This window comes from Poromitra crassiceps (assembly GCF_964638095.1).
Source record: "Poromitra crassiceps genome assembly, chromosome: 8".
Lineage (NCBI taxonomy): Eukaryota > Metazoa > Chordata > Actinopteri > Beryciformes > Melamphaidae > Poromitra > Poromitra crassiceps.
This window is the reverse complement of record NC_139629.1, coordinates 31,144,286-31,171,785: the sequence shown is the minus strand read 5'-3', so window position 1 is coordinate 31,171,785 and position 27,500 is coordinate 31,144,286. Positions and strand designations below refer to the sequence as shown.

Below are 27,500 nucleotides of genomic sequence, written 5' to 3'. Positions count from 1 at the left end.
ATTATACATATTATATATTGAATTTTGATTGTTTTGAATATAATCCTTTCTTTGCCCTTCAAGTAGGGCTGGGCAATATCGATATTATATCGAAATTGTGATATGAGACTATGGTGTTAGATTTTGTATATGCTGATAAGGCATAAGTGTTATCTTTTCCTGCTTTTAAATGCTTCTTTACAGCAAAGTAATGTAATGTCTGAACGTACCAGACTGTAGCTGTTCTAATATTTGCCTTTACCCACTTATATCCATATGAATGATGATTGTTATACTGAGCTATTATTTTTGGTCCATATCGCCCAGCCCTTCAAGTTTGCCAGTTAGTTGTTTCTATAGCCAAACTGTCAGCAAGGCCACCTCCACCCTCTCTTTATGTGTGTGGTTCAGTCGTTGCTGGCAGAGGAGCCCATGTGTGAACTACAAGTTCTGCTGTGTGAACTACAAGTCCTGCTGTGTGTGAACTACAAGTCCTGCTGTGTGTGAACTACAAGTCCTGCTGTGTGTGAACTACAAGTCCTGCCACAGAAGACTGAGCGTGCACCACCAGCCTGGCAGCCTGCAGAAGACTGAGGGCCCTATCTTCACAACAGCGGTAATTTAGCGTTTGCGCTCGGTTAACGCCGTGCGCAATGCAAATTGGGGGCGTGCTTAAGCGCATGCCTGTTATAATTGTACTGGACATACAGTAGGTGTGCCACATGCCAAACCAGGCGTTTCAGCACAAAAATGTGGGGATAGCTAGATGGCATTATCCTTTCGTCAGCAGCGCGCAATTACTTTGCGCTAAGAGCTTTGAAAAGCACCTCTTATGCGCTAAATACCCCGCTGCGGTTGAGCGCACCATAATCTCCGTGCTGCGCAGCACAGTGCAGAGTAACATTCCTTTTGGATTGTCATTACGCTGACATCACCTGAATTGGGATTTCCTTTTGGGATAGTCGATAGTCGGGGGAGCCTCACCAATCCCAAACTCAAAATCCAAGAAGGCAGCTCCCGCAGCAAGTAGTGAAAGCTGTAGTAATAGTCATTAAATCAGGTGTACACACAGTACTGTCCACGTTCTACCTGACATGTTGCTACTAGTGTTTGTACTTTATGTGTAAAGCTGGGCTATAGCTAACCCTGCCTGGTTTTCTGACTGGTTTAATGCTGGAACACGGTCAGCTTGGGTGTGTCGTTCAACTGGGATATTCTTAGTTCCCAGTGGAAATGGAACATGGCATTAGTAGCTCACTCAAGGGAACCTTATTGGTTGTTTCTTGGCATGGGATGGGATGGGATTGGACGGCACGGTGGCTCAGTGGTTAACACTGTTGCCTCACAGCAAGAAGGTCCCGGGTTCGAAGCCCGGTCCGTCCCAGGTCCTTTCTGTGTGGAGTTTGCATGTTCTCCCCGTGTCCGTGTGGGTTTTCTCCGGGTGCTCCGGTTTCCTCCCACCATCAAGAAAGACATGTATGTTAGGGTTAATATGCCTGTCAGTGCCCCTGACCAAGGTACTGGCAAAAGAACTGGAGTTGGTCCCCGGGCGCTGCACAGTGGCTGCCCACTGCTCCTAGTTCTAGGAAGGTTCCTAGTAGAGGATGGGTCAAATGCAGAGGATGAATTTCCCCAAGGGGATAAATAAAGGATAACTTAACTTAACTTAACTTAAGCACCTTTCTCATTCAGTTTACCCCTCTTCATTTTTAACTTCCCAGGCAGATTTCAAAAGCTGACTGCAACAGATTATCAGCCAAGAGGTAAAAAGCTTGTCCAAGGGCTGGGGTTTTAATTTCATGCTCCTCTTGGTAAAAGCTTTGAACTTTAAACAGAAGTTTTAGTTATTTTTTCTTCTTTTGTGCGAGTTCAGACATCAAGCGCGCACAGTGGGGAGAGGCCATCCTGTTGTAACCTGACCTGTTGGCCCATCTCTCAGAGGGACAGTTGGAGAGTCTCTGACACATAAAGAGCTTTTAACCAGGCAAAACGCTCCCTCAGGCAACAACTTGATAGTGTGTGTCTGTGTGTGTGTGTGTGTGTGTGTGTGTGTGTGTGTGTGTGTGTGTGTGTGTCTGTGTCTGTGTCTGTGTCTCTGTGTGTGTGTGTGTGTGTGTGTGTGTGTGTGTGTGTGTGTGTGTGTGTGTGTGTGTGTGTGTGTGTGTGTGTGTGTGTGTGTGTGTGTGTGTGTGTGTGTGTGTGTGTGTGTCTGCGTCTGTGTCTCTGTGTGTGTGTGTGTGTGTGTGTGTGTGTGTGTGTGTGTGTCTGTGTGTGTGTGTGTGTGTGTGTGTGTGTGTGTGTGTGTAGGTCTCCACTTTAAAACGTTACACACCGTTTAGGTTTCAATAGCCTCAGCGGTGCTCCGAAGGGAATAAATCAGTGCTACAAACAGAGTAACTGTATCCTGAGTGGACGTGTTATCTGCAACATCTTAAAAGCCTGAAACTAGAGACAGAATCACACACACTCAGTGCTTATAAAGGTACAAAGGCTGGGATGAATCACACACACTCAGTGCTTATAAAGGTACAAAGGCTGGGATGAATCACACACACTCAGTGCTTATAAAGGTACAAAGGCTGGGATGAATCACACACACGCAGTGCTTATAAAAAGGCTGGGATGAATCACACACACTCAGTGCTTATAAAGGTATAAAGGCTGGGATGAATCACACACACTCAGTGCTTATAAAGGTAAAAAGGCTGGGATGAATCACACACACTCAGTGCTTATAAAGGTACAAAGGCTGGGATGAATCACACACACTCAGTGCTTATAAAGGTACAAAGGCTGGGATGAATCACACACACTCAGTGCTTATAAAAAGGCTGGGATGAATCACACACACTCAGTGCTTATAAAGGTGCAAAGGCTGGGATGAATCACACACACTCAGTGCTTATAAAGGTACAAAGGCTGGGATGAATCACACACACTCAGTGCTTATAAAGGTACAAAGGCTGGGATGAATCACACACACTCAGTGCTTATAAAGGTACAAAGACTGGGATGAATCACACACACTCAGTGCTTATAAAGGTACAAAGGCTGGGATGAATCACACACACTCAGTGCTTATAAAGGTACAAAGGCTGGGATGAATCACACACACTCAGTGCTTATAAAGGTAAAAAGGCTGGGATGAATCACACACACTCAGTGCTTATAAAGGTGCAAAGGCTGGGATGAATCACACACACTCAGTGCTTATAAAGGTACAAAGGCTGGGATGAATCACACACACTCAGTGCTTATAAAGGTACAAAGGCTGGGATGAATCACACACACTCAGTGCTTATAAAAAGGCTGGGATGAATCACACACACTCAGTGCTTATAAAGGTGCAAAGGCTGGGATGAATCACACACACTCAGTGCTTATAAAGGTACAAAGGCTGGGATGAATCACACACACTCAGTGCTTATAAAGGTGCAAAGGCTGGGATGAATCACACACACTCAGTGCTTATAAAGGTACAAAGGATGGGATGAATCACACACACTCAGTGCTTATAAAGGTACAAAGGCTGGGATGAATCACACACACTCAGTGCTTATAAAAAGGCTGGGATGCCACGATGAGAAGAGAGGCCTCATCCGTGCACGCGTCCGTCCATCCGTGAGTATGCGGGTCTGTCCGTGTGTATGTGTGCGTGTGCATGTGTGTGTGTGTTGTGTGCGTGTGTGTGTGTGTGTGTGTGTGTGTGTTGTGTGTGTGTGTGTGCGTTGTGTGTGTGTGTGTGTGTGTGTGCGTGTGTGCGTGTGCGTGTGTTGTGTGTGTGTGTGTTGTGTGTGTGTGCGCGTGTGTGCGTGTGTGTTGTGTATGTGTGTGTGTGCTTGTGTGTGTGTGTGTGTGTGTGTGTGTGTGTGTTGTGTGTGTGTGTGTGTGCGTGTGTTGTGTGTGTGTGTGCGTGTGTTGTGTGTGTGTGTGTGTGTGTGTGTGTGTATGTGTGCGTGTGTGTTGTGTGTGTGCATGTGTTGTGTGCGGGTTTCACACCAGCTGGATCCGCGGTGCAGTTAATAGTATGAGTTGTGCCAAACAAACATTAACTCATTGAGTGCCAATGACGACAATCGTCGTCAATTCGTTTAGTAACGTAGAGTGCCAATGACGACGATTGTCGTCAATTGCGTTTTTTGACGGTGGGACGTGGATCAAAGCCTAATATATCTCCTGTAAAATTTTGGGGCATGTTGAATGTGTATAACCTATTTTACCGACCCATTAGGTGGCGACAGTGCTCTCCAGATTAGAGAAAGTTGAGTAAAAACAGCAGAAAAAGCCGTGATGAAACCATTCTCATGAGAATGGTTTGGCTTTTCGCTGTCGCGCTGGGAGCCGGCGCACAACGGTGGGGGGCTCCGAAAATAGACTCTGGGTGCAGCACACTTTGAAACGCGCAGCAGAAAGCCCAGAAAGCCCAGAATCGGACGCAGCTTCATCCCAGCTCACAACCGAAACCCCAGAAACGAGCGAGCCCGATCCAGACTCCCCCGACGAGCGGCCGCCATCCAGGCAGCAGAGACTCGCCTGACACACGCAGCACTCAGAGCGAGCAGAGCCACCAGAGACACACCCACGGAGGAGGAGTTTGCAGTAGAGGGGGGTGGGGGTGCTGTTATATTGAAGGAAATTACTGTTCAGATGTTTCAGGTCAGAAAATATTAGCTTCAGTGTCAGTGATTTGCTTCAAATGCTATATTTCACAAAAGGCTCAATATCTCAGCTTCTAGATGGAAACGCCTGTTTTTGCTGTTTTTGACCTATCTTCTCCGGCTGATAACTAAAGAACGGAAAATGATATCAATAAACTTTTTTTTGCTGCTGATACAATAGAGTCTCATCGTTCTTTCCGCGTGTTCGGTGTTTACATAGTAATATCACACAATATTCTGTGGGCCTCGAGAAATCACTGAAAACGCTCTGAAACTCTGGCACTGGGAGCGTCCGTTCTCCAAAAGTGGCTGGCACTCAATGAGTTAATATCTCAAAAACTATACATGACATCACTTATATTTTTACATTCTGAGTGAGAGCAGAAGTAGCTCAAGAGTTTGATGTATAATATATGCATGTCGTGTTAAAGTTGTGTGAACTGTCGCAGTTTTTAAAATGTAAACAGAGTTAACTGGCTAGAGTCAGACATTCAAGCCTTGCGCCGCTTGGGCTCCATAGGGTTCCATTGCCGCAGTGATGCGGGTTGTTTACCAAAATGCTGCTCGGCTGATCCCTCGTATACAGATCCTTTCCAAATAATTAGAATATCATGGAAATGTAGTTCTCAACGTAAGTTCAAGCAGGAAGACTAATATCTTTTACACTTCCTTAATTCACTTTATATCTCCACTCTTCAATCTACTCACAAGATCATAATAAGCTGTCAATTTCCGGGTTTCAATGAACAATCAGCTGGTTGCCGCCCAGTCTCTGTTAACCAATTGCATAGTGTCACATCACTGCTCTCATAAACTCTCACCCTACGCACCTCCAGTGTAAGCCTATCACGTTGCTCCACAACCCAGTCGTAAGCCAATTGCTTGGAGGCGGGTTCCTTAAATATGCTTGTCTCATTCAGCCTCTCAATCACCGCTGCTGTCAGGCTCGCACCTTCCTCCTCCCCTTCTCCTCCCGGTCATCGCAGACCTATTCGATTCTTCAGTCGGAAGAGTCTCATCATGAGTCTCAGAAGGAGATCATCAGCACCACCAATATCTAGACACTGCAGGGGGATATATCTGGATGCTGATCTGGGCTGGTGCAGCTCTCTCAAGATCTCCCTGCGGTGTCTAACCGCCAAAGACTAATAACAATACTTTATTCTCATCATTATTTCTGTAGTAAATTATTCACTTTATTGTAATAAATATCACTTTATTCATCCTTTGGTCTCTAGTCTCTCCTGATTGAAATACCATGGACGACCGTGGGCTTCAGCAGATTGTCAAGCAAAGACGATTAAAAAATGTTGCGGAATAAGTGTAGTAGATGTTCACTTTCCCCATGCGATTTAACACATATGTTTTGGTCATGCCCCAGTTTAGTTAGTTATAGGGAGTCATTTTTTAACACAGTATCTGAAATAACAGTCTCAGCTTGCACCATCCCCTCACATAGCCCTCTTTGGAAGAACATCAGAGGGACACATTACCACGAATATTCAAACTAACGTAATTGCCTTTACCTCCCTAATTGCACGCAGAAGGATTCTCCTGTTGTGGAAGTCCTCTTTACCCCCATCGTCTAAATCCTGGATAAGTGACGTCATGTCATTTTTTAAATTGGAAAAAATAAAGTTCTCCATAAGAGGATCTGTTGAACGATTTTACTCCTATTGGCAACCATTAATTCATTATTTTGATCAGATACCTGCCAGTGAGGTTTCGCAGTAGTGGTGTCCTACGGGTCTCCGTATGATGTGGGAGTATCTTGCTGCCTGTCCGTCACCGGTCCTCACCAGGCCTTAACCAGTCTCTATAGGTGTAGGGAACTGTGAACAGTACTATTGAGAACATTGGTAATGTTTTTTTTTGTTTTTTGTTTTTTGTTTTGATATTGTTATTATTATTGCTGTTGTCGTTGTTGGTTGTTGTTTTTTGTTTTCTGTTTTTATTTTTATTTTGTTTTCTTGTCTTCTGAAATTCAAAACATGCCACCGCACTATTGAACCTGATGGGTTAGGGCGGGAGGGTTGAGGGAAAAAAAGAAAAGAAAAAAATGTATGAGACACACTGTATGTTAATATGTATGTTGATATTGCTGGTCTCTAATAAATAAATATATTAACACGTTCACTGCCATTGACGAGATATCTCGGCTTACAAAATCCAACGGTTGACTGCCAATGACGAGATATCTCGGCTTAAAAAAAGAAAAAAAAAATTTGGCGGTGGGACGTGGATCAACGCTCCCCACGTCTCCTATAAAAATATTGGAGCCACCGAACGTGTACAACCCATTCCACCGACCCACTAAGTGGCGACAGTCCTCTCCAAACTAGAAAAAGCAGAGCCAAAACTGCAGGGGAACGCGCGATGAAACCATTCTCATACTGTAGAATGGATTGGCGAAAACGCTTTAATTTTCGCGCTGATTGCTGGCGGTGAGGGATTGCAAATTTGCATAATAGATTACGGGTGGAACACACTTTGAAACACGCAGCATAAATAAGACCAGAATCGCAAAAGCTTCATCAAAGCTCTCAACCGAAACTCCAAGAAACGAGCGAGCCCATCCAGACTTGCCCAGCGGCCGCCAGCAGACGGGAGCAGCAGCAAAGCAGTGAGCCTGGTGACGCGAGGTTACAGCAGCAACAGAAACGAGCTTGTGACATGCCCGCTGCAGCCAAGAAGAACACACACGGAGGGAGGAGTTTGAAGGAGAGGGGTGTTTCCTGCTGTTATGGAGGAAATTACTGTTCAAAACTATTGTTTAGATGTCTGACGTCTTACTGATGCCAAAAATGAATGGTTAAAGTGACTGTTCTATCGAATTTCACAAAAAGCCGTTTATCTCAGAATAAATTTTCAGACGCTGAAACCATGCTGTATTCAACTGCTAATGCTTACATAACTACTAACTCTACAAACTAACTCTTTTAGACAGAGAAAGCACACATTCTATTAGTTCTTTTGAGATATTGTGTGTTCACAAAATCCTAACAGAAACGAATCCTCGGCTCTTGAAAGATGAGCCAGAATCCTCAAAAAAAAACCTTGGCAGAAGCTAACTACAGTATTGAAAAACGGCTGGCAGTGAATGTGTTAAAAAAAAAAAATGTTGCGGAGATTCAGAGGGAGTGGACTGAGGCAGGAGTCAGTCATAACTGAGAAGTAACTGCTGATTTTCTTCACACTATTCTAATTTCTTGAAATACTGTTTTGGGGGTTTTCTGGAGCTGTAGGCCAAAATTATGAAAAATTAAACAAATAAAGGCTAGAAATATTTCACTTTGTGTGTAATGAATCTATAATCTATGAAAGTTTCACTTTTTGAAAGGAAGTATGGAAGAAAAAACAACTTTTCCATGATCTTAATTTTTTTTGGAAAGGATCTACCGTATATATGGAAAGGGTTGAGAATCACTGCATTACGTATTCCAAAACCCAGGAAATATTTCACATAATACTGTGTCACATGCATATAAACTCATATTGCTAGAATTTCACTTTATAGGGAAATCACAGCTTGCGTCCTCTGATCTCTGATTTAACTGCCGTTTTGTGCACAGACCCGTCTAGTTCCCACTAAACATCCATCTCTCCGCAGTCCCCTTTTGTATTTCACCAAACTGCACTGCTGCATCTTTCACAATGCCACCAGCTCACCAGAATGCCAAAACTCATGTTGGCATCACATTTTGAAAAATGATTTAACTGCAAATTTGCATATATGTAACCCTTTTCACATCCAACGTAGCATATTAGGCTAAGCTAGCTGACTCAACTAAACTGTGCGTCTCTGTGCAATTTGACAACTTTTGCAACAGGAGTGCCACAAACTCAGCAGGAGAGAGAAAACAGAGTGAAGCTTCCGACTATTATGAGAGAGAGAGAGAAGGAGGTGATAGAGAGAGAAATGGAGGTGATGGGGAGAGAGAGAGAGGGGGGGGGGAGAGAGAGAGAGAGTGCTAGAGCAGGTGGGAGGGAGGCTCGACAGATGTTTTTAAAGTGAGAGAGTGATGTAATGAGAGAGAGAGAGAGCGATAGGAAGAAAGTGGGTAGATGTCTATAAATGAGACAGCAAAGGGTGCCAGCATCACTTCCCTGTTAGCAACAGGAATGGCAGTGTGATCACACTTCCTGGTTCACACTTCCTGGTTTAGACACTTCTTCCTGTGCCCGCTCTATTCTGCAAATGAGTGCCTCAACTTTGCCCAAATACGGTGACGCACGCACAACACACACGGCTACAGGCTCCTGCCTTCAAGTGTGTCTGTCTTGTCCAAGTGGGTAGCTATGGATCTGAAAAGTGAAGCCAATGCGAAAGTGCCTTAAACACACATTATTTCTGATGGCCAGCACACTCCACTGGCTGCAACAAAAAGTCTGATTGTATAGAAGTCAATGACCCGACTTGTCACTTGATTCATGCCCTCAGTAAACACTTTCCTAATGAGTTGATGGTGTCTCACTTGATTCATGCCCTCAGTAAACACTTTCCTAATGAGTTGATGGTTTCAAGTCTTCTTCACACAGCCTGATGTTCATCTTGTGAAGTATGGTCCCATTTAGAGTCAAATAGACGATGAAGCAGACTGTGCTTTGGGCTGTGATTGACAGGTCCCATGTCCAGTGATCATTAGGGGTGGGAATCACCAGATGCCCATGATACGATACTAAAACGATACCTGAGTCACGATACGATAGTATTGCGATATTGCGATATCGCCGATATTTACGATATATTGAATATTGCGATATTTCGATATATTGTCTAACTCCTTTTCCTACCTTTTCCTTGACCTCACCGGATGTAAAACATGCAGTGTTTTTTTTGTTTTGTTTTGTTTAGTTTTTGCCCTAAATGTATGTATATATGTATACATTATTAAGCTTCTCTGGACTCAATACGCCACTGCAGGCGCGGACTGCAACATCGGGCGCTTCGGGCAGATGCCCAGTGGCCTGGCCTGCATTTTTGTTTTTTTGTTTTTTAATATCGATACTTGGCGTCCAAATATCGATACAATATCGTCAGGCATAATATCGCGATACTATGGTGTATCGATTCCCCCCCCCCGCCCCTAGTGATCGTGCAGCTCGCCTGTCACAGACCAATATCAGGCGGCGCTGCAGCTCTTTGGGAAACGCCAGGTCTCAACCTCGCTGCTCCGCCTCCAAAAAACAACTTCAACTCTCCACAACTCTGACCTGCATCACCCAGGTGGGTTCGCTGCTCCGCCTCCAAAAAACAATATTGGAAAGGTTCATGTCACTCTGAGCTTTTCCAAAAGATATTCAGGGGAGAAAATAAGCACTTTTTCAGTGGCTGCAAAAAAGCCATTTCAGTTTTGAAAAAGAAGCAATGTGTGTGAATGAAGCTTTATATTTGGACTCTGGCTTGTCGCTGAGGAAGATGTCATGTGTCCCTTTGGGAAGAAAACGAGAGGGGGAATTGGCGGAAGAAGAAGGAGAAGGTGATGCACCTTGCAGAGGCACTTCATGGTGAGAGGAGAGCAGGAAGGTGAGGGGTTACACTGCATGCTGGAGAGATGCATCTCTCTCTCTCTCCCTCTCTCTCTGTCTCCCTCTCTCTCTCTCTCTGCCTCTCTCTCTGTCTCTCTATCTTTTACTCATCCTCCCAGGGTATCTAAAGGATAATAAAGCGGATAGTTGAAGGTCCGTATTGATTTTGGAGATGGTTCAGATAGATAGGGGCTTTGAGAGGCTTATGTTCTGCGCTGTGATAACACTGCGCTTATCTGGGGCCGCAGTTGTTAACACTGGAGGGCTTCGCTCGCCCACGGAACAGCTTTCACAATGCTTCTGTAACCTTGTGATGGAGTGGAATTCCTCACTGCTGCAGATCCATGATGTCGAAACGGACACAAAAGAAAAGAGCAGACCATAATTGACTCCTCATATAGTCACGTGACATCACCCATTGGTTTGTTTGTGGAGTCCTGTTTTGAAACCAAAAGTTGGGTTTTTCAGTGGCGCCATGTTGACACCATGGACCTCGGTTTAACATCTCATGCGAAGGACGATGCTCACTCACAGGACAGAGTGCCTGTCTCTGCCCTGGGGCAAGGGGGATAGGGATGGCATTGATGAGACCAGAGGGAAGAGCCTACTGGTCCTCCAACTCACTTCCAGCACCAGGTGGTCTCCCATCCAAGGACTGACGACAGCAGCCAAACCTGCTTCACCTCCCAGGCAAGCTAGCAATGTGATGCAGGAGCTATGGACCTGCTTCATCTCCCAGACAAGCTAGAGATGTGATGCAGGAGCTATGGACCTGCTTCACCTCCCAGACAAGCTAGATATGTGATGCAGGAGCTATGGACCTGCTTCATCTCCCAGACAAGCTAGATATGTGATGCAGGAGCTATGGACCTGCTTCATCTCCCAGACAAGCTAGAGATGTGATGCAGGAGCTATGGACCTGCTTCACCTCCCAGACAAGCTAGATATGTGATGCAGGAGCTATGGACCTGCTTCATCTCCCAGACAAGCTAGAGATGTGATGCAGGAGCTATGGATCTGCTTCACCTCCCAGACAAGCTAGATATGTGATGCAGAAACTATGGACCTGCTTCACCTCCCAGACAAGCTAGATATGTGATGCAGGAGCTATGGACCTGCTTCATCTCCCATGCAGACAAGCTAGATATGTGATGCAGGAGCTATGGACCTGCTTCATCTCCCAGACAAGCTAGATATGTGATGCAGGAGCTATGGACCTGCTTCATCTCCCATGCAGACAAGCTAGTAATGTGATGCAGGAGCTATGGACCTGCTTTATCTCCCAGACAAGCTAGAGATGTGATGCAGGAGCTATGGACCTGCTTCATCTCCCAGACAAGCTAGATATGTGATGCAGGAGCTATGGACCTGCTTCACCTCCCAGACAAGCTAGATATGTGATGCAGGAGCTATGGACCTGCTTCACCTCCCAGACAAGCTAGATATGTGATGCAGGAGCTATGGACCTGCTTCACCTCCCAGACAAGCTAGATATGTGATGCAGGAGCTATGGACCTGCTTCATCTCCCAGACAAGCTAGATATGTGATGCAGGAGCTATGGACCTGCTTCATCTCCCAGACAAGCTAGATATGTGATGCAGGAGCTATAATGGACCTGCTTCATCTCCCAGACAAGCTAGAGATGTGATGCAGGAGCTATGGACCTGCTTCACCTCCCAGACAAGCTAGATATGTGATGCAGGAGCTATGGACCTGCTTCATCTCCCAGACAAGCTAGATATGTGATGCAGGAGCTATAATGGACCTGCTTCATCTCCCAGACAAGCTAGATATGTGATGCAGGAGCTATAATGGACCTGCTTCATCTCCCATGCAGACAAGCTAGATATGTGATGCAGGAGCTATAATGGACCTGCTTCATCTCCCATGCAGACAAGCTAGATATGTGATGCAGGAGCTATAATGGACCTGCTTCATCTCCCATGCAGACAAGCTAGATATGTGATGCAGGAGCTATAATGGACCTGCTTCATCTCCCATGCAGACAAGCTAGATATGTGATGCAGGAGCTATAATGGACCTGCTTCATCTCCCATGCAGACAAGCTAGATATGTGATGCAGGAGCTATAATGGACCTGCTTCATCTCCCATGCAGACAAGCTAGATATGTGATGCAGGAGCTATAATGGACCTGCTTCACCTCCCATGCAGACAAGCTAGATATGTGATGCAGGAGCTATAATGGACCTGCTTCATCTCCCATGCAGACAAGCTAGATATGTGATGCAGGAGCTATAATGGACCTGCTTCATCTCCCATGCAGACAAGCTAGATATGTGATGCAGGAGCTATAATGGACCTGCTTCATCTCCCATGCAGACAAGCTAGATATGTGATGCAGGAGCTATAATGGACCTGCTTCACCTCCCATGCAGACAAGCTAGATATGTGATGCAGGAGCTATAATGGACCTGCTTCATCTCCCATGCAGACAAGCTAGATATGTGATGCAGGAGCTATAATGGACCTGCTTCATCTCCCATGCAGACAAGCTAGATATGTGATGCAGGAGCTATAATGGACCTGCTTCATCTCCCATGCAGACAAGCTAGATATGTGATGCAGGAGCTATAATGGACCTGCTTCATCTCCCATGCAGACAAGCTAGATATGTGATGCAGGAGCTATAATGGACCTGCTTCATCTCCCATGCAGACAAGCTAGATATGTGATGCAGGAGCTATAATGGACCTGCTTCATCTCCCATGCAGACAAGCTAGATATGTGATGCAGGAGCTATAATGGACCTGCTTCATCTCCCATGCAGACAAGCTAGATATGTGATGCAGGAGCTATAATGGACCTGCTTCATCTCCCATGCAGACAAGCTAGATATGTGATGCAGGAGCTATAATGGACCTGCTTCATCTCCCATGCAGACAAGCTAGATATGTGATGCAGGAGCTATAATGGACCTGCTTCATCTCCCATGCAGACAAGCTAGATATGTGATGCAGGAGCTATAATGGACCTGCTTCATCTCCCATGCAGACAAGCTAGATATGTGATGCAGGAGCTATAATGGACCTGCTTCATCTCCCATGCAGACAAGCTAGATATGTGATGCAGGAGCTATAATGGACCTGCTTCATCTCCCATGCAGACAAGCTAGATATGTGATGCAGGAGCTATAATGGACCTGCTTCATCTCCCATGCAGACAAGCTAGATATGTGATGCAGGAGCTATAATGGACCTGCTTCATCTCCCATGCAGACAAGCTAGATATGTGATGCAGGAGCTATAATGGACCTGCTTCATCTCCCATGCAGACAAGCTAGATATGTGATGCAGGAGCTATAATGGACCTGCTTCATCTCCCATGCAGACAAGCTAGATATGTGATGCAGGAGCTATAATGGACCTGCTTCATCTCCCATGCAGACAAGCTAGATATGTGATGCAGGAGCTATAATGGACCTGCTTCATCTCCCATGCAGACAAGCTAGATATGTGATGCAGGAGCTATAATGGACCTGCTTCATCTCCCATGCAGACAAGCTAGATATGTGATGCAGGAGCTATAATGGACCTGCTTCATCTCCCATGCAGACAAGCTAGATATGTGATGCAGGAGCTATAATGGACCTGCTTCATCTCCCATGCAGACAAGCTAGATATGTGATGCAGGAGCTATAATGGACCTGCTTCATCTCCCATGCAGACAAGCTAGATATGTGATGCAGGAGCTATAATGGACCTGCTTCATCTCCCATGCAGACAAGCTAGATATGTGATGCAGGAGCTATAATGGACCTGCTTCATCTCCCATGCAGACAAGCTAGATATGTGATGCAGGAGCTATGGACCTGCTTCATCTCCCATGCAGACAAGCTAGATATGTGATGCAGGAGCTATAATGGACCTGCTTCATCTCCCATGCAGACAAGCTAGATATGTGATGCAGGAGCTATAATGGACCTGCTTCATCTCCCATGCAGACAAGCTAGATATGTGATGCAGGAGCTATGGACCTGCTTCATCTCCCATGCAGACAAGCTAGATATGTGATGCAGGAGCTATGGACCTGCTTCATCTCCCATGCAGACAAGCTAGATATGTGATGCAGGAGCTATGGACCTGCTTCATCTCCCATGCAGACAAGCTAGATATGTGATGCAGGAGCTATGGACCTGCTTCATCTCCCATGCAGACAAGCTAGATATGTGATGCAGGAGCTATAATGGACCTGCTTCATCTCCCATGCAGACAAGCTAGATATGTGATTTCAGAAAGATTTGAAGGAGGCAGAAAGTTGCCTTCTTAACACTGGTGGCTATGGTGAGACCTGATCTATACCCCAGTAAGAGGAAGCGGAAGAACATCAACCACTTTGTGAAGAGGATCTATTTCTTCCACTCTCCTCCCTTTTCCCCATGTCTCTCCAATGTTTCTCATCCGCACTTTGTCCTGCCCTTCCCTCCCCAGGTCCCCTGTCTCCCACCACACCAATGTCTGTCCTCTTGCAACGTCCTTGCCTGGTTTATACTGTCCTCCCCCCCTCCCCCTCATGAGTACCAACACTTTATGATTCAGTAGTGCTCCACAGGCGCACTGTGAAATCACCTTTTTCACGCTCCCTTATCGAGCGCACCACTTCCCACACATCAAACAGCCCACCCCCATGACTCCTCCCACTCTGTCTCCGCCTGTGTAACTCTCTCTCTCTCTCTCGCCCCCATCTCTCTGTCGGTCTGTCTCTCTACTGTATGTCTTTCCCCTCACAGTCCAACCACACACAACACACACACACACACACACACACACACACACACGGGCACATACACAAAAACAAACACACACACACACACACACGCACACACAAGGGCACATATACCATATGCAAAAACAAACACACAACACACACACACACACACACACACGCACACACGCGCACACACACACACACACACACACACACACACAAGGGCACATACACAAGAACAAACACACAACACACACACACACACACACACACACACACGCACACACACACACACACGCACACACACACACACACACACACACACACACAAGGGCACATACACAAGAACAAACCCACCACACACACACACACACACACACACACACACACACACACACACACACACACACACACACACACACACACATGGAGATGATGCTCATAAGGCTGCTGAGGGCTCTTAACTCATTGAGTGCCAGCCACTTTTGGAGAACGGACGCTCCCAGTGCCAGAGTTTTCAGAGCGTTTTCAGTGATTTCTCGAGGCCCACAGAATATTGTGTGATATTACTATGTAAACACCGAACACGCAAAAAGAACAAGGAGACTCTATTGTATCATCAGCAAAAAAAAGTTTATTGATACCATTTTCCGTTCTTTAGTTATGAGCCGGAGAAGATAGGTTGTTTTCAGCGTTTTCAGGCATTTCAAATTATAAGCTGAGATATTCAGCCTTTTGTGAAATGCAGCATTTCAAGCACATTCACTGACTCTAGATACGGTAATATTTTCTGATGTAGTGATGTGGTGTAGTTGTGTCCTGCCCTGCGTGCCCCACCCCCCCTCCCCCCCCTCAGCTGAAAACTCCTCCCCACACTAGTAACACACAGCCTCGCACCAAGCGTCTAGGAAGCCTGGGAAGCGCCGCCTCCCAGGCAGCGCAACATGGAGAAGCCACACGCGGACTGCAGTGAAAGGTTTGGCTTTTCAGTGTCGCGCTGCTGCTTTTCTAGCGGCTAATCATGTGGAGAAACTATGCTGACAGACAGACAGAGGCAGAAGGACTCAGTTGTGTGCGCGGATTGACTGTGTTCGCACGCACCGTCAGTTGCAGCCAGAACAATCTACATGGCTCTGGACTGCAGCATGAGCGGGTTCTCTTTCATCAAGGCTATTTCAGGCTGTGTATTCCTGACATTTCTGTAATCTGGAGAGCACTGTCGCCACCTAAGGGTTCTGTAAAATAGGTTATAGACCTCCAATAGCTACTATAGTTGTACAGGAGCTGCGGAAGGCTTTGATCGACGTCCCACCGTCAAAAAACGCATTGGACGTCGAAGGACGTCCGTGGCACTCTACGTCACTATTTAATTGGACGTCGAAGGACGTCCATGGCATTCAATGAGTTAATGAGTAATTAGAGCTCAGAGTGACATGAAGGAGAGGCAGGATCAGAGTGCGTCAGAGAGCTCATTACTTTGATGATAAGTTACGGCTGCAGGATCCCGCTTTCAATGCTTTGCCTCATTATTTGGCTCAATTAGCTGACTTGGAACACTGAATTATTATTTTATTATTGGGCAGGAGGTCATGTGTTCGCCCCTGTCACTTTGTCACTTTGCCTGTCTGTCTGTCTGTCTGTCTGCCTGTTTGTCCACAGGATATCCCAAATAACACATTTGCACAGAACTTTGTAGAAAAGTATGCCATGGGCCAAGCCTTTTCTTTCACTGTTCATGTCTTTGCTCACTATTAACTTTCCAAAAGGTGCCTAAGGGCCTGTGTCCACCTAGCGTCTTTTCCTCAGGTCCAGCCTATTTTTTCACTTGTTTCCAATGGGGGGGAAGAGCGCATGCAATCGCACACGGACGTCTATAGAAAGTGCGCTGCACCTAGCGTCTATTTTCAGAGCGCTCCAGCGTTTTTGTGCGCCGGCTCCCAGCGCTCCCAGCTGAGAATAATTTAACTTTTCACAAAGACGCTGGTGTCTGATGCCTTTATAGAATAATGTATTTATTTATTGTATGTATTTATTATTTGGGCCGATGCACTTTACCTTGGTGTTTCACTGTACGTCTCAGGGATATGCTTGTCTATATCTCGCAATTTAACAATGACAATAAATATACTTGAACTTGAACTGGTGTCGGGTGCTCCTTTTCTGGCAACTAATCATATGGAGAAACTATCGCAACAGAGACAGAAAGGCTCAATTGTGGGAGCAGATTGGCTAGACACTTAATATTTCTGGTGAGTGTTGTGCTTACTGCTTTTAATAGCGTAGCCTACCTGTGTTGTTAGCTTGCTAGCTGTCAGCTATCAAGCTCCTACTGCACTGAACTAACGTTGCTTCCTTGTATATTGTGCGCTGGGATCAGCGCTCCCCAGCGCACTCCCAGCGTTTAACGTCGGAAAAAGATGCTAGGTGGACACAGGCCCTGAGCACTCTGAAACTAACGCATTCGTGAAAATTGCTCTGAAGTGCATAAAAAAGAAGACAAATAAATAAGCACAGTGGGAAAAACAGTTAATATTAAGGAGGAAAAAGGGGGGTATTATGAAGAATGCTAATGTGAAGTTTAAGCAGGATGTCACTTATCTCTCCTGCTGCACACTTCACGCTGACATGACAGTGATTGACCACAGCATTTAGTGTGGATATATTCCTGCATGTAAGCAAGAGGATTTCAGTTGGTACAAACAGGGCCCCGAGGGGAAATCAAATCATGACATATAATCGAATATGATTAATCATCCTGCAGCCCTTATGACAAGTCCTTCTACCCAGAGAGAAACCGAGAAACAGGGAGAAAATAGAGAGAGTGAGACAGAGAGAGACAGAGAGAGAGAGAGACAGAGAGAGAGAGAGAGAGAGACAGAGAGAGAGAGAGAGAGACATAGACAGAGGAAGGCAGAGAGACAGAAACAGGCAGACAGACAGGTACACAGATACAGAGAAGATGGGAGTCAGAGACAAAGACAGAGCTACGTATGTTTGAAGTTGAGTGTCTGAAGCATGTCTGAAGGTGGAAAAGAGGCTAATATATTTCTTATTATCTTTCCATCTTATCTTTTTGATGTTTAATTGAGTGCAGAATGTTTCATTTCAGTTTTGTAAACTGACAGCAAATGCACCATGCACTGCCATTATCTTTTGTCTAAACACATTTCTGGCCATTTATAGCAATAGTCCACTTAGTTTTAGTGTGGGGGTTAACTAACCTCCCATGCTCATACTACATGGGATATTGATTTAAGTCTTTCATAGACTCTTACAAGTAAATTCTATCTCATCATCAGTCATGAAATGGGCTAAATCGTGTACAGTAGAAACCAGTCATGAATTGCACTTTGCTAAATAGTGTACAGTAGAAACCAGTCATGAAATGCACTTTACTAAATAGTGTACTGTAGAAACCAGTCATGAAATGCACTTTGCTAAATAGTGTACTGTAGAAACCAGTCATGAAATGCACTTTGCTAAATAGTGTACTGTAGAAACCAGTCATGAAATGCACTTTGCTAAATAGTGTACTGTAGAAACCAGTCATGAAATGCACTTTGCTAAATAGTGTACTGTAGAAACCAATCATGACATGCACTTTGCTAAATAGTGTACTGTAGAAACCAGTCATGAAATGCACTTTGCTAAATAGTGTACTGTAGAAACCAATCATAAAATGCACTTTGCTAAATAGTGTACTGTAGAAACCAGTCATGAAATGCACTTTGCTAAATAGTGTACTGTAGAAACCAGTCATGAAATGCACTTTGCTAAATAGTGTACTGTAGAAACCAATCATGAAATGCACTTTGCTAAATAGTGTACTGTAGAAACCAGTCGTGAAATGCACTTTGCTAAATAGTGTACTGTAGAAACCAATCATGAAATGCACTTGGCTAAATAGTGTACTGTAGAAACCAGTCATGAAATGCACTTTGCTAAATAGTGTACTGTAGAAACCAATCATGAAATGCACTTTGCTAAATAGTGTACTGTAGAAACCAGTCATGAAATGCACTTTGCTAAATAGTGTACTGTAGAAACCAGTCATGAAATGCACTTTGCTAAATAGTGTACTGTAGAAACCAGTCATGAAATGCACTTTGCTAAATAGTGTACTGTAGAAACCAATCATGAAATGCACTTTGCTAAATAGTGTACTGTAGAAACCAGTCATGAAATGCACTTTGCTAAATAGTGTACTGTAGAAACCAGTCGTGAAATGCACTTTGCTAAATAGTGTACTGTAGAAACCAATCATGAAATGCACTTTGCTAAATAGTGTACTGTAGAAACCAGTCATGAAATGCACTTTGCTAAATACTGTACTGTAGAAACCAATCATGAAATGCACTTTGCTAAATAGTGTACTGTAGAAACCAGTCATGAAATGCACTTTGCTAAATAGTGTACTGTAGAAACCAGTCATGAAATGCACTTTGCTAAATAGTGTACTGTAGAAACCAGTCACAATGCCAACTGGTGACACACTCCATCCCACAGACCGGCACGTTTTATTTATCTGTGATTCTAACTGACACCGTGTAATCTAATGTACAGTAGGATAATCCTTAATCTCTATTCGGTCCAGTGACTGGCTAACTTTAATCCAGAGAGAAGTCCAATCAACTGAATGTACGTTCTGTGCTGGCTGCTGTAATCCACTCAATCTGCTGGCTGCTGGCAGACACAGGTTAGATAGGGCCAAAGTGTACTCTCTAGAGACATCTGCCTCCCTCTCCACCCCCTCTCCCCCTCTCTCTCTCTCTCCAACACAGTTAGGGATGATGGGACTATTATGCTTCTTTCATGATATGGTTCCATGCACAATAGGAGGTTCAAGTTTCAGTACAACCGCGGTACGATGTAATCAGTAAAAGTTTGATGACAACAAAGTCTAACTGTGCAGAATCATGTGTATTATGTATATTTCTGAGATATGAATCGTTGCTAGACTGTAAACAATTTAACTCATTGAGTGCCAGCCACTTTTGGAGAACGGACGCTCCCAGTGCCAGAGTTTCAGAGCTTTTTTCAGTGATTTCTCGAGGCCCACAGAATATTGTGTGATATTACTATGTAAACACTGAACACGCAAAAAGAACGATGAGACTCTCTTCTATCATCAGCAAAAACAGGTTTATTGATATAATTTTCCGTTCTTTAGTTATCAGCCGGAGAAGATAGCTTGATTTAACCAAAAACAGCCATTTTTTTCTAGAAGCTGAGATAATGACCCTTTTGTGAAATTAAACATTTCAAACACATCACTGACTCTGAAGCTAATTTTCTGATGTAGTCACACCTCAAAAATAATTTCCTTCAATAAAACAGTGAAGGCCAGGGAATTTTGTTTGGCAGAATAATATTTTTTAGCTGCAACCAGCAGCGCTGGCCCCTGCGTGCGCTGCTGGTTGCAGCTTCTTGCTGGTCTTGATTTGCTGCTGGTGGGCATCGGATATTCTGGCTTGCGTTTGCCAATCCTGTCCTGCTGTCTGGGTCTGTCTGGGTCAGTGTTGTGTGCTGCTCTGCGTGCCCCCCCCCCCTCCCACCCCTCCTCCGTATGGGAGTGTCTCTGGTGGCTCTCTGCTGAGTTTGCTGTGCACAGTGAAGGGTGCGCGACATCCAGCTTTTTTACAGCGTTCCGCGTGTGTTTGTCACCGGCTCCCATGCTTCCAGTTGAGAATAATAACAACTCCACGGCTGATCATGCGGATGGGCTGTCGCAGCGGACACGGAGCGGCTCAATTGTGGCAGCAGATTGGCTGCTGCAGGCACAGCTAACGTTATGCTCCATGCATATCGATGCATACAGATGCGATGCGATTTCCGTTTCCCCAACGACTTCTTCTCTGTTTTTCTCTGCCTTTCTGTAATCTGGAGAGCACTGTCGCCACCTAAGGGTTCTGTAAAATAGGTTATAGACCTCCAATAGCTACAATATTTGTACAGGAGATGCAGAAGGCTTTGATCGACGTCCCACCGTCAAAAAACGCATTGGACGTCGAAAGACGTCCTTGGCACTCAATGAGTTAAACATATCATTACAAAGTGACACTAATATAATCTGGATGCAGAGCTTGTGAAATTGTGACGGGCAAGTGTTTCAAATGTCATCAAATTCATAATAACTCAACTCATTCAATGTATCTAAATACATCAGTTTTGCATTATCAAACATATTGGTGATGCATTTTTATTTGATATTTTATATATCGTGTCGGAATGTGTGTGTGATGATGTCTAATTTAATTTTGTTGAGAGACCACTGTTGAGCGACCAGGCACAAATTAAGCTTTAGTCCCCTTCTGATGTCTCTGTGTGTGTGTGTGTGTGTGTGTGTGTGTGTGTGTGTGCGTGTGCGCGCGTGTGTGTGTGTGTGTGTGTGTGTGTGTGCGTGTGCGTGTGCGTGTGCGTGCATGTGCTCTGTGTGTCTCTTCATCTGTCTCTCTCCCTCTCTCTCTCTCTCTCACACACACAGCCCGAGTACTACTACTTCTTACTACTCCTTGTCTGTCAGTGAGCCATCTGTTCCACTAAGAGGAATAAAGGCTCTCCTTCAAAAAAAATGAAGGAAAATAAACCTTTCCCCTTCCGTTCAGATGGTCGTCTCAGGGAAGTGCCTTGCTCAAGGGCACATCAAAGCCGCTTAGTGAAGCAAGAGCATTACTAATCTCCCACCCAGACTCAAACTAGATGAGACATATTTGCAGCAGGCAGCCTAGCCGGGCTAGTTTGCATGAAAAAAGACGACAGTCGTTTGCAATTGCTGCAAATTGGATCAAAACGAGCACAGCTCAGAATGAACATGTCAACTTGCATGTGATTGGCTTGATTCAGCATTGTTAATAAGCAACAACACCCGCTAGCACACAAACCGCAGCACAGCCTGCAAAGTGTGGCCACCGCCTAACATGCAGTGTTAACTGTGATCATGGACTGTACAAAAGATGTTGTCATAACAGCATCCAAAAGGTGAAGCCAAGACAGTATAGGTCATAAATCCCAGTCATAAATCGTGCCCCCCTCCAATGAGTTATAAAATCAAAGAACACACCAAATACATTTTTCCTCATACATGGTTTCTGTCATTTTAGGTCGCTCTTATCATGCAGATGTATGTTCAAGTGCTCCTCAAGATGGCAGCTCACTGAAACATGATATTTTTGGCTTCACGTTTGCATAGAAGTGGCGACTTTATCCATCTTTTATACAGCCAATGGCTGTGAGAGGATCGGCGGCACCTACCTGCCTGATTGGTGGTCACGTTGAGCGACACGTCCTGCCTAGCGTGCTCCTTGGCGAGCTCCGACACGCCGTTGACTGCCTCCAGCAGGAAGCTGTAGTTGGTGTGCGACTGCAGGTCGGCCACCATCACCGAGGTGTTGGCCACCCCCAAGCGCCGCGGCAGGAAACGCACGCCTGAGCCGCACTCCTCCAAGCCCCGCCCCTCTGCCAACACCCGCCTACACAGGATGTTGTAGCGCACGTCCTTCCTGCCGCCCGTCTCCGTGGGAACGGACCACTCCAGGAAAACGCTGGTCTCGTTGACGTTGGAGATGGCGTTGCGCGGAGCGGAGGGGGGACCTGAGAGAGGAGGGGAACAGGAGAGAAACAAACACACACACACCAATATCATGCAACCATGTCTTCATGCACAAAAGTTCTACATAAACAACAAAGCATTCCAAAGACAAGTCTATAGAGTTAGGACCACTGAATCAGTTAAAGGGCCAGCTCACCCTAAAATCCAAAATTACGTTTTTCCTCTTACATGTAGTGCTATTTATCCATCTACATCGTTTTGGTGTGAGTTGCTGAGTTTTGGAGATATCAGGCGTAGAGATTTCTGCCTTTTCTCCAATACAACGGAGCCTTTTCTCCAATACAACGGAACTGGATGGCACTCGGCTTGTGCTGCTCAAAACGGCAAAAGCATACATTTGAAAAACTCTAATGTCTCTTTCCAGAAATAATGACCCGGTTACACAAGATAACACAGACCTATTTGTGAGCCGTTTCATGTAGGAACTAACTAGTTGCCAGTGGGTGTAGATCGGTCTAAAGAAAATAGTTCCTACATGAAACTGCTCACAACAAGGTTTGTGGATTATCTTGAATAACCGGGTCATGATTTCTGGAAAGAGACATTGCTGTTGAGTTTTTCAAATGTATGTTTTTGTCACTTCGACCACCACAAGCCGAGTGCCATCCAGTTCCATTGTATTTGAGAGAAGGGAGAACTCTCTGGGGCTGATATCTCCAAAACTCAGGCAACTAACACAAAACGATCTAGGTGGATAAATAGCACTGCAGGTGAGAGCAAAAAAAAATTATTTTGGATTTTAGGGTGAGCTGGCCCTTTAAGTGTATCAATCACGACCAAAATAAGAATGTAATCAATTGTGCAGTGTAAAAGGGAAAAGCAGTGTTTGTGGTTGCAGGGATGCCACTGCCCTCTGACCACCTGCCCTCTGACCACCTGGTGCCACTGCCCTCTGACCACCTGGTGCTACTGCCCTCTGACCACCTGGTGCTACTGCCCTCTGACCACCTGGTGCCACTGCCCTCTGACCACCTGGTGCTACTGCCCTCTGACCACCTGGTGCTACTGCCCTCTGACCACCTGGTGCTACTGTGCTCTGCCACCTGGTGCCACTGCCCTCTGACCACCTGGTGCTACTGCCCTCTGACCACCTGGTGCTACTGCCCTCTGACCACCTGGTGCTACTGTGCTCTGACCACCTGGTGCCACTGCCCTCTGACCACCTGGTGCTACTGTGCTCTGACCACCTGGCACGTTATCCCAGATAACGCACAATATAATCAGTTTATGAAGAGTGGGTCTAAGGGAAATCTCATTCATTTCATTTCATTGTGACACAAAACGTTTGGCAACACACTGATGAGGCCGCATGGCCAAAAATGTTTTGTGTGACTACCTCTCTTCATGAACTGAAAAACAGTGTTTGCCAAATTTTCCTTTTTCCTCAGACCGGCCAACCATTAACTCCAAAAAATGATGAGCAAATTAGATTGTTTTTTAAAGTCTTCAACACAATGAATCCTTGTATCCAGAGCATTGCTCTCCCCATTCAAATACAGAATGCCATTTTAGCTAGAGGTTAAAGAAATACCAAAGAGAACTATTTTCTGTGGTCGCGTTAACCTAATATTTTCGGTCTTTTAATTTTTTTTCAACAATATTTGGGTTTCCGTCCATCTGTTCTTATGCGGCATTTCAATTTGCACTTAAAAAAAATCGGGTGGAAACGTCCAAATATTGCAAAAAAGTTTTCACGCTTGAGGGAGGTGTCGGGTGTATCGATAAAAGGAAAATGGAAACAGATTAAGCGAATATTCCGTTGTCTCTCCATTGAAAAACCATGCAGTTTCACGTTGCCTTGATCACTGCAACACATGTCGGCTTAGCCTACACTAAATAGGGCTACACACTTGTAAGGTAAATAATGTTAAATAAGCAGCACAACTTGGTGTTTAAACAGAAGAAGACTGGGATATTAATAACTTTAAGGCGACTCACTTCTAGAATTGAATGAAATTGTATTCACTTACTAACTGCTCCGTGGATTATGTAACGTTTGCCGAGTTGAAGAGTGGCACCTGGTAATCCAGAAATTGCATTTTATTGTACCTTTGTAGCTCATCAAGAAACTTTAAATGAATAACGTTAGATGTGTTTAATAGAGCTTAGTTGCTGCCTGCCTCCAAGATGGCACGTATCGGGTCTAGCCTCAAACACGAGGTGATTGACAGCTCTATATTCGCATAATAGCAGCGGATGGAAACGCGCATTCTTTCGCATTTTCTTTTGCCGACTTTGTGAAAAATCGATTAAAATATGCAATACCTTTGGATGGAAACCCAACCAATGACTAATAAATCTGTCATTTTAACACAGGTAATATTACGACCCGTCTGTCAAAATGACAGACAGTGAGAAAGTCTAACGCAAACCTCTGCCTATTTCACTATGACAACTTGTCTTTTCAAAGCAGAGCTGTTACGCCTCCTCCAGCGTCAGAGCAGTTCCACCCTGTTGAGGACTGTGCATGTGTAACACGATGTAACATGCGTGTGTAACATGATGTATGGAGCATGTGTAACACGATGTAACATGCGTGTGTAACATGATGTATGGAGCATGTGTAACACGATGTAACAACATGATGTATGGAGCATGTGTAACACGATGTAACATGCGTGTGTAACATGATGTATGGAGCATGTGTAACATGATGTAACATGATGTGTACCATGATGTATGGAGCATGTGTAACACGATGTAACATGCGTGTGTAACATGATGTATGGAGCATGTGTAACATGATGTAACATGATGTGTAACATGATGTATGGAGCATGTGTAACATGATGTAACATGATGTGTAACATGATGTATGGAGCATGTGTAACATGATGTAACATGATGTGTACCATGATGTATGGAGCATGTGTAACATGATGTAACATGCGTGTGTAACATGATGTATGGAGCATGTGTAACATGATGTAACATGATGTGTAACATGATGTATGGAGCATGTGTAACATGATGTAACATGATGTGTACCATGATGTATGGAGCATGTGTAACATGATGTAACATGATGTGTAACATGATGTATGGAGCATGTGTAACATGATGTAACATGATGTGTACCATGATGTATGGAGCATGTGTAACATGATGTAACATGCGTGTGTAACATGATGTATGGAGCATGTGTAACATGATGTAACATGATGTGTAACATGATGTATGGAGCATGTGTAACATGATGTAACATGATGTGTACCATGATGTATGGAGCATGTGTAACATGATGTAACATGATGTGTAACATGATGTATGGAGCATGTGTAACATGATGTAACATGATGTGTAACATGATGTATGGAGCATGTGTAACATGATGTAACATGATGTGTACCATGATGTATGGAGCATGTGTAACATGATGTAACATGATGTGTACCATGATGTATGGAGCATGTGTAACATGATGTAACATGATGTGTAACATGATGTATGGAGCATGTGTAACATGATGTAACATTATGTGTAACATGATGTATGGAGCATGTGTAACATGATGTAACATGATGTGTAACATGATGTATGGAGCATGTGTAACATGATGTAACATTATGTGTAACATGATGTATGGAGCATGTGTAACATGATGTAACATTATGTGTAACATGATGTATGGAGCATGTGTAACACGATGTAACATGCGTGTGTAACATGATGTATGGAGCATGTGTAACATGATGTAACATGATGTGTACCATGATGTATGGAGCATGTGTAACATGATGTAACATTATGTGTAACATGATGTATGGAGCATGTGTAACATGATGTAACATGATGTGTAACATGATGTATGGAGCATGTGTAACATGATATAACATGATGTGTAACATGATGTATGGAGCATGTGTAACATGATGTAACATGATGTGTAACATGATGTATGGAGCATGTGTAACATGATGTAACATTATGTGTAACATGATGTATGGAGCATGTGTAACATGATGTAACATTATGTGTAACATGATGTATGGAGCATGTGTAACATGATGTAACATTATGTGTAACATGATGTATGGAGGAGTGGCAGACAGTGCTCACGTGTGCAGGCCATGTTGGGAGGATCTGAGTGGCTCTTGTAGGATCCGTCCTGACAGGAGCAGGCGGTGGCCCCGGGCTGCCTGGCCAGGCTGTGAGGGGGACACTTACTGCAGGCAGAGGACTGGAGCAGGGAGCGATAGAAGCCCGGCCTGCACACTGAGGGGGGGGGGGGGGGGGGGGGGGGGGTGAACAGACGGGAGGAAAGAGAGAGGGCGGGGGGAGGTGAACAGAGGGGAGGAAAGAGAGAGCGTGGTTAGTTGCTAGAGTAAAGTTTCCTTTGCGGTTGCACCTTGGTGTCACTCCTCAGAGACCGGTTGCATTGTTGAACCCAAGAAAGGGGCTTTCATTTGTTTTTCATCTTGTTTTTGCTTTTTTTTTGTGATACTGTATGGTGTTCTGATGTTTTTTCTTGATAGTGTAAGCCTCTTGGGTTTATGAATTTTATCCCACCAGCATTAACCTGTCAGCCCTGCCTTTTCCTTGGCTTTTATTATCTCAAATATGATCTCAAATAATATAGATTATCTGAAATAAAGGGTTGACTCAGTTTTCCAGCATGTGGGGTTCCTTCTTTTTCATATTCTGTGTACATTTTTTTCTTCTATTTTTCCCCACAGTTAATGACTAATGACTATTACATTAAGCTAGTAGAAACACAATTTGGTGTGGAAACTGTCGAGACATGTGGCTGGCAACAATATATGCTACATTTTCAGTGTTTCCCCTAGAAAAAGTTTCAGGCCTGGAGGGATTTTGAAACGTACCCCGACCGCAACGGGGAGGGGGCCCTCGCTGGCGACGTTAAACTTTTACCTAACCTGTTCGCATCTATGAGGCCATTTACACCTGGCGCTAACATGCGTTTTCTGTGATCAGATTGCAATCAGATTGTGTTTTATCACTTGAAAGTACAGGTGTAAACACCCCCAAAACGCATTG

At 44.6% G+C, this 27,500-nt stretch overlaps 1 protein-coding gene across 1 annotated transcript in view; it reads right to left on the bottom strand.

The window, feature by feature from the left end:
• The window catches only part of epha5 (EPH receptor A5), a gene marked incomplete at both ends in the record, with an annotated part of 204,562 nt that overhangs the window by 99,079 nt on the left and 77,983 nt on the right, over positions 1-27,500 (bottom strand). The window contains 2 exons of the mRNA XM_083641694.1: positions 22,145-22,483; positions 26,562-26,717. Coding sequence (XP_083497820.1) covers positions 22,145-22,483; positions 26,562-26,717 — 495 coding nt within the window. The remainder of the gene's footprint in view (positions 1-22,144; positions 22,484-26,561; positions 26,718-27,500) is intronic.